This window comes from Microcaecilia unicolor, chromosome 1, assembly GCF_901765095.1.
Source record: "Microcaecilia unicolor chromosome 1, aMicUni1.1, whole genome shotgun sequence".
In the NCBI taxonomy this organism is placed as follows: Eukaryota; Metazoa; Chordata; class Amphibia; order Gymnophiona; family Siphonopidae; genus Microcaecilia; species Microcaecilia unicolor.
The window spans coordinates 550,984,524-551,001,465 of record NC_044031.1 but is presented as its reverse complement, the minus strand read 5'-3'; the positions used below and the strand labels follow the sequence as shown (position 1 = coordinate 551,001,465).

Here is a 16,942-nt window from a genome sequence, read left to right as displayed (position 1 = left end):
CTCTTTCGGATGACGTCACCCTTTTGTGAGAATATATTTCTGCCATCCTCTGAGAGCACCTGCTATAGGTAAATAATTTAGATTCATCTTGCTGTCCTCAGAGAATACCTGCTACAGATAAGTACATTTGTTTTACTGTTACCATTACTTTGTAAGTTACCTCTCGTATTTTAATTTTTGTCCTTATATACTAGTAAATGTTACTTTGGCAATACATGAAAAATTGTCAATGCAAAATCAGCTTTCAGCCATCATGTTTTACAATGAAATGATTTGTACATGTGTAGTAGTAGAGAATTATTTTTGGTGTATTTGTTTTTCTAGGGAAGGTAACAGTATGGAGGTGCAAGTTGATATTGAATCAAAGCCTGCAAAGTTCAGACGTAACAGTGGGAGTAGCAGTATGGATGACAGCACCGCACAAAGTCGTGGCAATGTAACTTCATCTGCAGCTTGCTTGTCAGAAACCAAATGTAATACCACGAAATGGTCCAAGGAAACAACGGGCAAAAAATGTAAAGGTAAACTGAGAAAAAAGAGCAGCATTAAGATAAACGAGACCAGAGAGGACATGGATGCACAGTTGTTGGAGCAACAAAGCACTAACTCGAGTGAATTTGACTCGCCCTCTCTAAGTGACAGTATACCATCTGTAGCAGATTCTCACTCCAGTCATTTCTCAGAATTTAGCTGCTCTGACATGGAAAGCATGAAAACCTCTTGCAGCCATAGCTCTAATGATTACCATGCCCGCTTTGTTGCAGTTAGTCCACTCCCAGAGGTAGAAAATGACCGACTGGAAAATTCCCCACACCAAAGTGGAATTCCCATGCTTGTTACCTCCTGTCTGAGCACTGATCTTCCACAGCTGAGTAATATATCTGAGGAAAGTATTAATAATCGAGTTTCAGCAAATACAGATGTAGATGCTGGTGAGACTGTAAAAGAAGCAAATAACAACCATTCTTCACACATTATGGAACTAAACACTGCAATTCAGACAGATATTTAGATCTTTAACTGCTGCAGTAGCATACTTACCACTAAGCCCTGCTTGCAAGGAAAAAGTAAACAAAGTTGGTTAAACTGTAAGTTACTAGATGTGACGTGCAGAAATAAGGTTTTAAATCAGTTTGTCTTTCATTTGTAGTTATATAGGCAGGGTAGAATGTATTTTGGACCTCTTAAGTTATAAAACTGTATAAAGTGAAATAATGATTTTAAAATGGTATCAACTGATATAATTGGAATTCATGTTTTGAATGATCTTTGCCACAAATTCTAGATCGGCTTCTTGTGTATTCGAACAGCAAATTGAATAATAATCTGTAATTGATATACTCATTGCTTATCAGGAAAAACAGTATAGAATCCACAAAGAAATATATTTTTAAGTTGCATTGCACCACCTTTTTGTTAAAGATGGAATGAAACACTAGTTATAGGAAAACAGTTAAAATGGACACATGACATTTAATTGTTAATCCATAATTAAGATTTATGGTAAAAGTTTGGTACCATTTCTTTTCAAACATCACAGGCATTCAGTTTGGCACATATTTGTAATGTGATTTGAGCGGGGTTATGACAATCTTTGCACAATCTTGAAATGGGGAAAGTTGCTCTTTATAAAGAAGGGCGACTTCACAGTGTAAGAAGAGTAATGGCAGTAATTCTACTTTATATAGACAGCAAAAAAAACAAAACAGATTGGAATTACTAAATACATTAATGTAGAGACATTTAAAGGGCAAATATGGTCACCTTTCATCAGAGGTGCAGAACGTCCCCATTGGTGCCTTTGGAAATGAATAGGTTTAAGTGCCTGGTCATTTAAGGATTTTACTATATGTTTTTCTTAATGTCTTCTTGGACCACATGGGGCTATAAAGGAAAACCTTAGATTATGGTAGATTCTAAATATATGTGCTAATTTAAAAAAAATGTATTAGCCTACCAAAGACTCACTCAGGCGTTAATGAAAATTTTACATTGCACCAGTTTGCAAAACTTATACACATCTCTAATCACAGAATTGAAGCACAGTGCAGAGCTCTCACAAGAGCACAGAATTAAAAATGTACAATAGATTGATACAGAATATGGCTAGCACTTTTTCTTTTTTTATTCATTATTGAAAGCTGAAGTTGGTGAAGCACCTGCACTGTTAGAAATCTTTTATTAAATTCACTGAAAATGCAAAAACAGTTAATGTTCTGGGGTTTTTTTCTTTCTTGTAAGTATTCCTATGATGGTGCTATCAAAAGTTTTGGATTGGTAAGATAAAATAAAATAATAATTGAAAGTGCCGTGGGCTGCAGTTTGATTAAAATGCTTATAACACTAGTGTCAGTTATGTTATTTTAGAGAGCTTGTTACGTTATTTGTATATTTGCAATCTTAATTTGTTTAACAATATGCTTGTAAACTGCATACCTGAAATAAATGTTTAAATACTAATTTTAAGTTGTCTTTTATTCTTTCTGACCTAATGAAAATTGAGAAGAATTATACAAAAGAGTTCGAGAGTGTCTCTCTGGGTGCAGAAGAACTCAGAAAATTAGTGGAATGGGATGAAACTTGACATGTGGGAAAACCACTAAAAAGACACATCAATTTTGAAAATGGGCCAGGCTGGATTATAGCATTGGCAAAGAAGGAGCAAATCTGCAGGCAGATGATCAAAAGCAAATGCCGGTGCTAGAGGCTGCTAGCGCCATACTAGCGCTGGCGTTTGCTACCACCCCAATGTGAGAGCCCTCGAGCATGTGAAACAATGCGCTCGAGGGCTCTTTGCGCAAGTAGCATGCTAATGCATACTAAACAGGGCTTAGCACATTCATCGGCAATGATCAGCAGTCAGCGTGCCAAAATTTGGGTCGCTGGCTGCGGCAAACCCTACGCCAGCTCCGAGCTGGCGTTAGGGTTTGCAGATCATTGGGGAGGAATGGTGAGCCCTGTCCAGCATGCAGTTGCATGCTGACAGGCCCCCATTCCCCCCCCCCCCCCCAAAAGCAAACCTGCCAATGGGGCTGGACCTCCGGACCCCCCACCACCACAAGGTTCAGGGAGGGCTGGAGATCCGGTGGGTCTCCAGCCCCCCCAAAACCCCAGAAAATGGTCCCTGGTGGTCCAGTGGCCGCCGGCCAAACCCCCTCCCCCCTCCGCAGCGAGCGACGGGTGGGGGCTGGAGGTCCGGCGGACCTCCAGCCCACCCCAACTCCCCCCCCCCCCCCAGTGTTGTCGGTCGAATCCCTGGTGGTCCAGCGTGAAAAAGGACCCCCTCATGGCCCCCCTACCTTTGTTGGAGGAGGAAGGTAGCCTGCCTCCCTCCTCTTCCTTGGGTTGACGACGATGCAAAATGGCGGCGTCCAGCCCCTCCCAGCGCATCCTGGGATGCGCTGGGTGGGGCTAAAGACCATATAAGGGATTTGCTCGCTGGGAGGGGGGTTTGGCCGGCGGCCACTGGACTACCAGGGACCATTTTCCGGAGGTTTGGGGGGGCTGGAGACCCACCGGATCTCCAGCCCTCCCTGAACCTGGGGGGGGGGGGGACCGGAAGTCTGCCGGACCTCCAGCCCCCGTTGCTCGGGGCAGGGGTAGTCAGGGCCTGGTGGTCCCATGGTCCTCCAGCCCCTGTGTTTGACAGGTTTGGCTTTTGACAGCCCAGACCTGTCAAGTGCGGGAGGATTGTGCTGAGCACATGCTCAGGCACAATTCGCCCGCACTTCTACCCCATGATCAGAGATAATTGCGATGCTTAAATTTGCATGCATTATCTCTGTCATAGGTCTAATAGCGCCCCGCGCAGTTGCAGCGCTATTTTAGAGCGCTGTTTGGAACAGCATGGGACTTTTGATCATCTGCCTGCTGGGGCCCAGTTTACTAAGGTGCATTAGCGTTAGCGCATGCTAACACTGGACACACCCATATATTCTTATGGTGTCTGTAGTGTTAGAGTGCACTAATGTTTACTGTGTGCTAAAAGTATTGGCATGCCTACAGCGCAGCTTAGTAAACAAGGCCTCTAGGATCCAAGTTGAGGAGAGCCCTGTCAGGTACTCAGGATATTAGGATTGGCTTTTTTCAGGATTCTACTAATTTGTACATTTATGTCAGAAAGATAGGACTAATATGTCTGGACATACTAAATTCTATCTACAGATCTCCAATTATCCCCCTTTGTGAATTAGCCTGACCTGCCTGTTTCCAGGGTAAGTAACAGTGGAGACTGTAGATAACATCCAACCAATGGGAAGGATGTGGGAGTGGAGCACTATAAGACTGCACTAGTCACAAAGAGACGAGCCCTGTGCTGCAGCAATTACGTTTCTGCATGTGGTGGGAGATGGAAGAAAAATGAAGCCAAATCCCCCCACCCACCACCACCACCACCAATGGAAAAAGTAGTTCCAATGGCTGCAGCATAAAAAACTGACTCAAAGTAGCATATTAATTATGGAATTGCACCTCTCAAATAGTCCTCATCTCTCCTATTCAGAGAAATATTTCTAGCACTCTGGCTGTAACTAGTATCTGTGTTTCCTAATAGATATACTGCCCATTTCCTGCAGGTCTTTTATGGCTCTAAGCTCTACCCACTTATCTTCCCAGATCTGATATATGCTGTCCATTTCCTGCAAGTTTTCACAGCCTGATAAGCCCTGTCCACGTGCCTTCCCAGTTCTGACATCAATATCTGCAATGGTTGTAGGCAATTATGTTTGCAGCATCCGCGTACTGAAGGAGTCGGCCCAAGGGAGCAGATTGTGCTCTTTGGGGCTACTCCGGGGATGACTAAAATATAATCATTTTAGCCTGCCTCTGCTACTTTATCCTCTTGGAAAAATTAGGTGATAACACAAGATCATGCATATACCCATTCCAGCTTTCTGGGGCTGCTGCCCTATCAAAAAAAATGGTGAAAGTGGTCCAACCCAGGCACCTAGAACCAGTGGTTCAGGAGAAGCTCATGGACATCACCTGCCGAGGAGACCATTGTTTTGGGGACAAGATGGAGGAGGTCGCTGACCTTATCAAGAAACATGCTAACACCTTCAAGTCCCTGACTCAGCATGTTCCTTCTGCAACCATTTCTTGGAGGTTTTCAGGCAGTGGTCAAAGGCAAATCTACTACTCTCAAAGGCATAGGTTCACCCAGTCTACTCGTCCGCCCCAGTAATCTCAGGGTTCCCTCTCCCACCCTCAGCAGCAGATAACCAGAAGCCCCAATCAGTTCATTCAAGAATTGGATGAGCTTTTGACTGGCTCAGAGACAGGATAGCTGCCATAAGTGACCATCCCAGACAACTTACCAATTGGGGGGGGGGGGGGCTGAATTATTTCTAAGCCAGATCCCTTGTAACTTCTGACCAGTGAGAGTGTCAAGGTTCAGCTCTCAGCCCCAGGATATGTTCACAGATGAACTCTTCTCTTCTAAGGGCCCATGTGGTTGAGCCCTTACTACCAGGAGAAGAAGGGAAGGGATTCTATTTCAAGTTCTTTTTTGTGCCCAAAACGATGGGAGGTCCTATGATAGACCTAAGGGCCATGAACAAATATATGGTCAAAAGTTTATTTGTTACATTTGTACCCCGTGCTTTCCCACTCATAGCAGGCTCAATGCGGCTTACATATTGTATACAGGTACTTACTTGTACCTGGGGCAATGGAGGGTTAAGTGACTTGCCCAGAGTCACAAGAAGCTGCCTGTGCCTGAAGTGGGAATTGAACTCAGTTCCTCAGTTCCCCAGGACCAAAGTCCACCACCCTAACCACTAGGCCACTCCTCCACTCGGGATGAGCACCCTGCTTCCCATGATACAGACAGATGGTTGTCTATGCTGTCTGGACTTTTAAAAGATCTTACACCTACATACAGATATGTCTAGTCACAGGATGTATCTCAGGTTTTCAGTAAGGAAACACCATTACCAGTATTGCATCCTGCCATTTGGCCTTGTATCTGCTCCCAGAGTCTTCACAAAATGCCTTGTAGTCACAGCATCACTACACAGACTGGGAGTACATGTGTTCCTTACCTGGATGATTGGCTGATCAAGAGCACCTTGCAGGAGATTGCTCAAGAATCAATGTGAAGAACCATTTGATTGTTGGAATTACTATGGTTTGTTGTCCCATCTACTTACAGCATTGGGGCTCTACTAGACATGCTTCAGACCTGAGCCTTCCGGCTCTGAGCTGCCATAATCAACATCTGGTTCGGTAGAATCAGCAGGTTTTAGCTTTGCAGATTTTGAGGTTGCAGGCCACATGGTCTCTACTGTGCATATGACACATATGGCATGCCTCCATTTGAGGCAGCCTCAGTGAATAAACATGTGTAAAGGTGAGTCGGTCAATATTGTGTATCTGGATTTTCAATAGGCATTTGACAAAGACAAAAGACTGCAGAGGAAATTAGAAAGTCATGGGATAGGAGATAGTGTCCTATTGTGGATTAGAAACTGGTTAAAAGATAGAAAACAGAGAGTAGGGTTAAATGGTCAGTATTCTCAATGAAGAAGGGTAGATAGTGGGTTTCCCCAGGGGACTGTCCCAGCACATGCTTTTTAACACATCTATAAATGATCTGCCATTTGGATGCCCAATTTCCCAGTCTCGTAAGGTCTTCTTTCAATTTTTCACAACCCTCTTGTGTTTTAACAACTTTGAATAACTTTGTGTCATTAGCAAATTTAATTACCTCACTAGTTAGTCCCATCGCTAGATCATTTATAAATATGTTAAAACGCAGCGGTCCCAGCACAGAAATTCAGAGTGATGCATATTGAATGCAAAAAGCCAAAGGAGCTGTATACGATAGGAGCAGAGAGAGAGAGAGAGGTTGATGTGCATGAATTAGGAGAGGGATCTCGTGGGTACTAGTGTCTGAAGATCTCAATGTGATGGAAAAAATTTGACAAGGCAGTGGCGAAAGCAGAGGCTAGGCTGCATAGAGAGAGGCATAACCAGCAGAAGGGAGGCGATGGTAGTGCTCCTGCACAAATTGATGAGGCCCCATTTGGAGTATTGTGTTCAGTTTTGGCGTGGCTCTTGCGGTAATTTCATTTTTGGCGTGTGTCCAATATGCACAGCCGAAAAATTATTTTTGGATGCACGTATCAGACACGCACCAAGTGGCATTACCCACGCAGTTACAGCATGAGACTTTTAGCTCTAGGTCAATGGCTGGCGGTAAGGTCGCAGACCCAAAATGGATGCACATCCATTTTTGTCAAACATTTTAAAAAGGACCTTTTTTTTTTTTTACAGACATGCTGAAAATGAATCGGTGTGTGCCCAAAACCCGTGCCTACACTACTGCAAGCCATTTTTCAGCACACCTTAGTAAAAGGACCCCATAGTCTTGCCAAAACAGGAAGTGACACAGGAGGGGTGGAGCCAGGAAGACAGCTACAAGGAAGTATAAAAGGCGGGGCCAGAGTTAGGTTAAGGAGACCCAGGGGAGAGAGAAGCAGCCCAGCAGAGTATGTCTTCACTGTCAAGGTGTAGCTATCATAAACTGGCTCAGATAGGCTAAACCTTAACTTGAATTGTGAGTAGGGTTACCATTTTTTGTTTTTAAAAAAAAGAGGACACTTGCCCCGCCCCATTTCACGCCCCTCCCCGCCCCTTTCCACACATTTCCCCTCCCCCTGGTCACCCCCTCACCTCCCCTCCCCCCGGCCCTGTCACCACCTCTCCCCTTACTCACGATCTTCCCTGGTGGTCTAGTGACTTTGGGGCAGGAAAGAGCCCCCTCTTGGCGAGATTCAAAATGGCTGCCGAGAATTGAAGCAGCCTCGCAAGACTTCAATTCTCGGCGGCCATTTTGAATCTCACCAAGACCGTCACAGGCAGCATACAGGATGCAGAGCAGCGCGCCGGGCAGGAAAGAGGGGGCTCTTTCCTGCCCCAAAGTCACTAGACCACCAAGGAAGATCGTAAGGGGGGGGGGGGGGGGAGGTCCACCGCATGCATGTCAGCGTCAGCCTGTCCATTTGTCCAGAAATCCGGACAAATGGGCAGGCTGGCCAAAACCCGTCCAAACATGTCCTCAAAAAGAGGACAGGTCCAGGTAAATCCGGACGTACGGTAACCCTAATTGTGAGAATCCTGTTCATGAAGTCTGGCTAGAGCCAGTGTTTGTGCAAGCTGAGAGACTATAAACTATGTTTTTGGGGCCTGTCAGCCACAGGCCTATGTAAAGATCTCTGAATTTCCAGATACTTTACCCCTCAGTTTCTGTAGCTGTGGAGTAAAAGGCCTCAACCTTTGAGTTAATAAAGAGTTTTGCTTTACCTTTGTAACCTTGTCTGGCTGTATAATCTGAAGGCCCACCCTCAACCCTTGCTCACATTATCACATATGGTGACAGTTGTGGAATTGGAGCTTATCCTAGCAGAGGGAGCTGGGATCCTTGGCCTTTAGGGCTCTGTGCCATGTAGAGATACAACGCTGGGAACATTGGGTAAAAGGGGATAGCTCTGGTCAAGGGGAGGAGGGGGAAGTACAGTTAGTACCAGATAGGCAGGTTTTTATTTTTGTTTCCTCACACAGTGCATGCTTCTGGGTGCTAACACTACAGCAAAAACATGGAAAGGCTACTCCAGATCTTAGTAGAAAGCTAGCAGCAGCTGCAACAAGTGGTACAGAGGCAATGGGAGCACTGTCAAGCTTTCCAGAGATCTCTAGAAGCACAGCAGAAGAATTAAAACACCATAGGAGTGGGCTTCAGTATCAGAAGTAGGACTGTGCTGAAAACGTCCAGATTACAAACTCCGGTCCCAGTGTTACCAAAGATGGTACCGGAAGATAACCTGAACTATTTCATGGCCAATTTTGAAAGGACCGACCACCTGGCTGGTTGGCCAGAAGCATCATGGACAGTTTAATTGGGGAATTTACTGACTGGTAGCAGCCAAACTGCATTTCAAGATGTCACCTCTGGTGGGACGGCCACCTATGCAGAAGTAAAGGCCACCATTCTGGAGAGGGCAGGCTACACCCAAAGAGGTCTACTGATAGCAATTTTGGAAGGGGCCTCTGCAAGTTAGAGAACTCCCGTAGTTTCTTCTAGCGACTCAGGAAGTGGCCTGGAGATGGGTGCAACGGAAGGCATGGCGAGCCCAGAGATAAGTGTCATTCTTCTGGAGCAGTTCCATGAAGTGCTACCCCCCCCCCCCCCATCTATGAAACAGTGGGTGAGGCGCACCCTAAATTGACCCCAGAAAGTGCTTTAGAAGAGCCTGAAGTCTTCTACCAAGCTACTACTACTACTACTTATCATTTCTATAGCGCTACTAGACGTACGCAGCGCTATACCCTTGAACATGAAGAGACAGTCCCTGCTCAACAGAGCTTACAATCTAATTAGGACAGACAAACAGGACAAACAAGAGATAAGGGAATATTAAAGTGAGGATGATAAAATAAGGGTTCTGAACAAGTGAACAAGAGTTAGGAGTTAAAAGCAGCATCAAAAAGGTGGGCTTTTAGCTTAGATTTGAAGACGGTCAGAGATGGAGTTTGACGTACTGGCTCAGGAAGTCTATTCCAGGCATATGGTGCAGCAAGATAAAAGGAACGGAGTCTGGAGTTAACAGTGGAGGAGAAGGGTGCAGATAAGAGAGATTTACCTAGTGAACGGAGTTCCCGGGGAGGAATGTAGGGCGAGATGAGAGTTGAGAGGTACTGAGGAGCTGCAGAGTGAATGCATTTATAGGTCAATAAGAGGAGTTTGAACTGTATGCGGAAACAGATAGGAAGCCAGTGAAGTGACTTGAGGAGAGGGCTAATATGAGCATAACGACCCTGGCGGAATATTAGTCGTGCAGCAGAATTTTGAATAGATTGAAGAGGAGAGAGATGACTAAGTGGGAGACCTGTGAGAGGTGATAAGAGTGTGGATGAGGGTTCTGGTAGTGTGCTCGGAAAGGGTGAATTTTGCTGATATTATAGAGAAAGAAACTACAGGTTTTAGCAGTCTGTTGAATATGTGCAGAGAAGGAGAGGGAGGAGTCGAAGATGACCCCAAGGTTACGAACTGATGAGACAGGAAGGATGAGAGTGTTATCCACAGAAATAGAGAATGGGGGAGGAGGAAAGGTTGGTTTAGGGGGAAAGATAAGAAGCTCAGTCTTGGTCATGTTTAGTTTCAGATGGCGCTGAGACATAAAGGCAGCAATGTCAGGCAGGCTGATACTTTGGCCTGGATTTCGGCTGAGATTTCTGGTTTGGAGAGGTAGATCTGGGAGTCATCAGCGTAAAGATGATACAGCCCCTTCCTTCCTCTCTACCCTCATCTCCCCTTACATTCCTACCCATAACCTCCGTTCTCAAGACAAATCCCTCCTGTCAGTACCCTTCACCACCGCCAACTCCAGGCTCCGCCCTTTCTGCCTCACCTCACCCCATGCCTGGAATAAACTCCCTGAGCCCATACGCCAGGCCCCCTCCCTGCCCATCTTCAAAGCCTTGCTCAAAGCCCACCTCTTCAATGTCGCCTTCAGCACCTAACCATCATACCTCTATTCAGGAAATCTAGACTGCCCCTACTTGACATTTCGCCCATTAGATTGTAAGTTCCTTGGAGCAGGGACTGTCCTTTTTTGTTAATCTGTACAGCGCTGCGTAATCCTAGTAGCGCTCTAGAAATGTTAAGTAGTAGTAGTACTGAAAACCATGGGATGAGATCAGAGTACCAAGGGAAGAAGTATAGATGGAGAAGAGTAGGGGTCCCAGGACAGATCCCTGAGGTACACCAACTGACAGTGGGATAGAAGTAGAAGAGGATCCACTAGAGTATACACTAAAGTTTCAAGAAAGAAGGAAAGCCAAGCATCAAAGTCAGTGAGAAAGGAAGAAAGGGACTTAGCGGGGGGGTCGATAAATGACTGCTACTCGGAGAGGCAGAGGAGCAAATAGACGAATGGAGTGGACTTTGAAGGAAGAAAAAACAGTGAAGAAGAGGTTGAAATCTACAAGAGGGTGAAAGTAGTAGCCCGACACCACCTCCGCGGCCAACCGGGCGAGGAGTATGGGAGAAAAGATAACCTCCATGGCATAGGGCCGCAACTGAAGCAGAATCCTCAGAGTAAAGCCAAGTTTCAGTTAGGGCAAGCAGATGGAGAGTACGAGAGATAAAGAAGTCATGGATGTAGGAAAGTTTGTTACAGACAGAGCGGGCATTCCACAAGCTCAACCAGAGTCAGAACTCTAAAGGCAGAAGAAGCAAGCTGGGAGTCTGGGGAGGAAAATAGGGACCAAGAAAGGGGGAAAGAGCAAGCACACACCACTGACCCGGTTGTAGGATCCTTACTGCCACACCTGTTTCAGGTGTGGGGGAAGAGGTCATATAACCAAGGAGTGCAAGGATCTAACTGAAGGAGCCATGGATGTGAATGTAGTAGCCACACACACTGTTGCAATTTTGTGAAGGCTTTTCATTCCAAGAGCAGAAACTGTTAAGTTGAGTTGGAAGGACACCCATACCCAGTGGCAGTGGCGTACCAAGGGGGGGGGGGGGGGGCGGTCCGCCCCGGGTGTCCGTGGGTGGGGGGGTGCTCCGCTGACGCTGGCGGCGCTGCAGTCAGCAGTGCTCATCTCCTGCAAAGCAATCGGCGTAGCAGGCAGCCTGCCCTGCTTGTAAACGAACGAAGTAAATCTTCTCGTCGTCAACTCGTCGGGCCTTCCCTCACTGGGTCCCACCCTCTGTGAGGGCGGGACCCAGTGAGGGAAGGCCCGAGTCGACGACGAGATTTACTTCGTTCATTTACAAGCAGGGCACTGGGCACAGATGTGAGGCGTGGTCGCGGGACAACTGTGAGGGAAGGGCCTGAAGGTAATGGCAAGAAGAGAACGGTGTGGGGGGACCTTCTGGGAAGCGCCGTCGGGGCTCTGAGGCAGCTGCTAGGTGCTCCCCTCGGTTTCAGATGGGAGAGGGAAGGAGTTTCAGAAGGGAGAGGAAGGAAAGGAGTTTCAGATGGGAGGGGGGGTTCAGTGGAGCTGAAACTGGAGGCTGAAAAGGGGGGGCAGGTGGGAGATGTGGGCTGGGGCTAGAACTAGGGGCAGGTGGGATAAGGGGGCTGGAACTGGGGGCTGAAAAAAGGGGCAGAGAGAGAGAGAGGGGACAGATCCTGGATGGATAGATGGATGAATGGGGGGAGGGAGGGAGGGCAGACCCTGGATGGATGGATGGGGGGGGGGGGGGGAGGGAGGGCAAATGGTGGATTGAAGCGGGGGAGAGGGAGGACAGACTGTGGATGGATGGATGGATTGGGGGGGGGAGAGGGAGGGCAAATGGTGGATTGAAGGGGCAGAGAGAAAGGGCAGACGGTGAATGGAAGGGGGGGGGAGAGAGGGCAGATGGTGGATTGAAGGGGCAGAGAGAAAGGGCAGACAGTGGATGGAAGGGATAGAAAGGGCAGACATGAATGGAAGGGGGGAGAGAGAGGTTAGACAGGGGCAGATGGTGGATGGAAGGGGCAGATGTGCATGGAAGGGGCAGGGAGACAGGGCAGACATTGGATGGAGGGGACAGCAGAGAGGGCAGACACTGGATGGCAGAGAGAGACCGAAGACAGATGCTGGATGGAAGGAAGACAGTAAAAAGAAGATGAGGAAAGCAGAAGCCAGAGACAACAAACTGTAAATAAAATACATATTTTTAATTTTTTTTTTTGCTTCAGGATAAAGTAGTATTGTAGCTGTGTTAATAAATGTTTATAATAGAACATGTAAATAAGGTAATCTTTTTATTGGACTAATTTTAATAAATTTTGACTAACTTTCGGAGAGCAAAACCCCCTTCCTCAGGTCAGGATAGGACACGGTAACAGCACTATACTGTATTGACCTGAGGAAGAAGGTTTTGGCCTCTGACAGCTAAATGTATTAGTCCAATAAAATGGTATTTTATTTTCTATATTTGTTTTATTTCTATTTGTTAATTTGTAAAGTGGTGATTGGTATTTGTTAGTTTTTTTTTCAAATTTACAGCTGCTGTCTTTATGTTTTGCACAGTACTAGGGGACATTTTCTGTTTCTATGGTGTTGCATTGCATGCAGAGTCTGGCATCTTGGGGGATTCAGTTTTTCTCTGAATAGAAAGTTTATGATTACTTATTCTATAGTGGATTAGGGTGTATCTGTGTTTGTGAAAAAGACATGGCTTTCAGTTGGCATTGACTGTGCAGGATCGAGGATCTATACTATTCTGTCTGGTTTCGTTTTACAATAGGTGAATTGATGTTCTGGTGCTCACTGTAGTGTTTAAGATGCTTTCCTTTTCCTTGTGTGACTCGTAGAAATGACTGCTTATGGTATGGTAGAATTGCTCTATAGGTCCTGAGTGTTTTGTATTCTCGGTATGCCTAGTACTGGATTTTGGAGGGGGGTGTTAAAAAATGACCGGCCCCGGGTGTCAACTACCCTAGGTACGCCACTGGCCTCGCGCCTCCAGGGGTCCCACGGCGCTTCCTCTCGCTCCCTGCCATTCAATCCTCAAAGCTTTCCTTCCAGCCTCCCTGCATTTAAAAAGTCGCAGTGGCGTCAGCGAAAAAGCAGGCTCGCCTCTAGCCTTTAAGCCTTCCCTTCTCTCCCAGCGTGAATTGTGCTGCCTTTCTCTGATGCAATTTCCTGTTTCCGCGAAGGCAGCACAGTGCACGCTGAGAGAGAAGGAAAGGCTTAAAGGTTAGAGGCGAGCCTGCTTTTTCGCTGCCGCAACTTTTTGAATGCAGGGTGGCTGGAAGGAAAGGAGTGCTGTGGAAAACTGTGGGCACAGATGGGGTTGGGCTGGGGACTGAAACTCTGGGGCTGAAAAGGGGGGTAAGTTGGGGGCTGGGGTGAGTCACTGGACATGGAGGGGAGGGCAGAGGAGAATCGCTGGAAAGGGTTGGGAGGGGAAGGCAGAGGAGAATTGCTGGACATGGATGGGTGGGGAGGGCAGGGGAGAGAGGAGAGTTGTTGGTCATGGATGGATGGAGGGGAGGGAAGGAGAAATACTGGACATGGATGGAGGAGAGGGAAAAGAGAGGAAGGAGATGCATACGGATGGAGGAGAGGGAAGGGAGAGGAAGGAGATGCATATGGATGGAGGAGAGGAAGGAGATGCATATGGATGGAGGAGAGGGAAGAGAGAGGAAGGAGATGCATATGGATGGAGGGGAGAGGAGAAATTCTGGCAATGGATGGAGGAGAGGGGAGAGTTGAAATGCTGGATATGGATGGAGGGAAGGGAAGAGAGAGGACGTGAGATGAACATGGATGGAGGGGAGGAGAGAGAAGAGAAATGCTGGACATGGATGGAGGAAAGGGAAGAGAGAGGAAGGAGATGCATATGGATGGAGGAGAAGAAGGAGATGCATATGGATGGAGGAGAGGGAAGAGAGAAGAAGGAGATGCATATGGATGGAGGAGAGGGAAGAGAGACGAAGGAGATGCATATGGATGGAGGGGAGGGAAGAAAGAGGAAGGAGATGCATATGGATGGAGGAGAGGGAAGAGAGACGAAGGGGATGCATATGGATGGAGGGGAGGGAAGAAAGAGGAAGGAGATGCATATGGATGGAGGGGAGGGAAAGGGAAAAGAGAAGAAAACTGCACATGGCTGGAGAAAATAGGCAAAAGCTGGATCCACTCTATACCTCCTCCAGTCAAGTCTGTGGAGGACCCAGATTTTGCCTATGGATGTAGGGCAAGAAATGAAGAAAAAAGGAGAGTAAAGAAATAAATGGAAAGGAAACCCTGGAAGTGGAGTTAAGGGAGCAGACAGAGAGCAGCAGAATCAGAGACTGGGACCAACATGATCAGAAAAACAAAGTCACAAGACAACAAAGGTAGAAAAAAATCATTTTATTTTCATTTGTGTTTGGAATGCTTGGAATGCCCTCCCGTGGGAGGTGGTGGAGAGGAAAACGGTAACGGAATTCAAACATGCGTGGGATAAACATAAAGGAATCCTCCTCAGAAGGATGGGATCCCCAGAAGCTTAGCCAGTGGTGGGAGGCAGGGCTGGTGGTTGGGAGGTGGGGATAGTGCTGGGCAGACTTATACGGTCTGTGCCAGAGCCGGTGGTGGGTGGCGGGGTGGGTGTTTGGGAAGTGGGGATAGTGCTGGGCACACTTATACGGTCTGTGCCCTGAAAAAGACAGGTACAAATCATGGTAAGGTATACACAAAAAATGACACATATGAGTTTATTTTGTTGGGCAGACTGGGTGGACCGTGCAGGTCTTTTTCTGCCGTCATCTACTATGTTACTATGAATATGTCCAATTTGAGAATTTACATCTGCTGTCTTATTTTGCAATGTATACCAATGTTCTTTTTTTTCTGGTATTGTGCTGCATGCAGAGTCTGTATGCTAATTTGGTTTGTGTCATTTTGGGTATACTGGAGCTGTAACAGTTTACAGAAAATATTTATAATGAAAAAAAAAACAAGTTATTTGTCTTCTCCTGTACTAGTGTAATATTTTCAATGATTACTGTTTATATGCACCATGGCTGGTAAAAGGGTGTGGCTAAATGTGCCAACATTGTCCAGGTCAGCACACTATTAGCAGCCAAGTTCATACAAAGTTAATTATATTCAGTGGAAAATAAATCTGTTGGCTCAGGCTGCTTGCTATCTGAATAATCAATCACTGTTTCATTATTGCTACCAAGTATTACACATTAAGGGGATTTGTTTTAATTCATTTATCTAGTCTTTATGTGCACACGGTTTTTGCTTTTTGAACGCAAAGGTTTCTTAGTATAGCATTTTTCATGTTTGAATTAGTTTTTGTATACAAGTTTTGCTTGATTTGTATTTATTTGAAATAAAATGTTTTAAACATACCTTGTCAACAAAGCGCGGGGGCTGGGTGGGTGCGGGACTGGGGGGCCCCACAATTGCTAAGACCAACCCTGTACACCACTATGGGCTTGTCAGGCTCAGAAAAAAATAGACCAAGCTCTTCACTTCCTTTTACCCATCAAGTGCTAATGGTAAGACTCTGAGGCATGAGTGCGCCAGCCCTTCATCTCTACACACCACCATCTTGGCTGCTCTCTCATATGTATAAATGTTTTCTGTTTCTATTGTCAGAAGCTGTTTGAAACTTAGACCAGGTCACAATCCACATTTGTATAAGTCAACATTTGATTATTAAGCGTAAGCTTTAATGACAGTAATGCAATCTAGTGCTATGTTTGCTCTTCTAATGGTCCTATAAAAAATATTTAAAAGATATTCATGTATAATTTTATGTATTTATGTGTATAAACGGTTTTTATTGATGGACAAACTTCAATTCAAACATAGTAAATGCTTACAGTGTATACCTTACCAATATTTCTATAACAGCAACGTATCTTACAGCGTGTCTATCCCATCGCTTTTTTAACATTTACCCCTTCCCCCCCCTCCCCCCCCCCCCAAAGAAAAATGAAACATTACCCTCTGGATTGAAGCTTCATACATCCTACTGACACTCTTGTCCAACCTTGTCCATTCCTTATTCGCTTACACGAGGGGCTCATAACTTCATTATATCGGTCCTAGTCTATTAAGTATAGCACTTCTGGCTTTATGGGATATATTTTGCAAATAATGAGTCCAAACATTAAGAAATTTCTTTCTTTTCCTCAAGTTATCATATGCGTCCCTTGCCTCCCACAGCATTAGCTCATGTAGCTTATTCCTCCATAGCCAAACAGAGGGTGGCTCTGCCTGCATCCAGTGTCTCAGTATGCATTTTTTGCCCACTGCAAATGCTTTACATAAAAATCCCTCCAAGTTTTTATCCGATATCCCATATGCATTATTTTTGTTCAAGAGTACTCCTCTCCAAGAGGGGTGCACCTTTTGCCCCAATACTTGTTCTAGGTACTCCTGTATCGCTCTCCAAAATGTTTTTATTTTATCGCACCTCCAAAATGCATGCAAAAATGTG

The 16,942-nt window shown here is 45.9% G+C and overlaps 1 protein-coding gene across 1 annotated transcript in view; it reads left to right on the top strand.

The window, feature by feature from the left end:
* RNF19A (ring finger protein 19A, RBR E3 ubiquitin protein ligase) overlaps positions 1-1,935 on the top strand; it is a 104,896-nt gene extending 102,961 nt beyond the window's left edge. The window contains exon 10 of the mRNA XM_030217305.1: positions 325-1,935. Coding sequence (XP_030073165.1) covers positions 325-1,012 — 688 coding nt within the window. The 3' untranslated portion in view covers positions 1,013-1,935. The remainder of the gene's footprint in view (positions 1-324) is intronic.
* Positions 1,936-16,942: the final 15,007 nt, after the last annotated feature.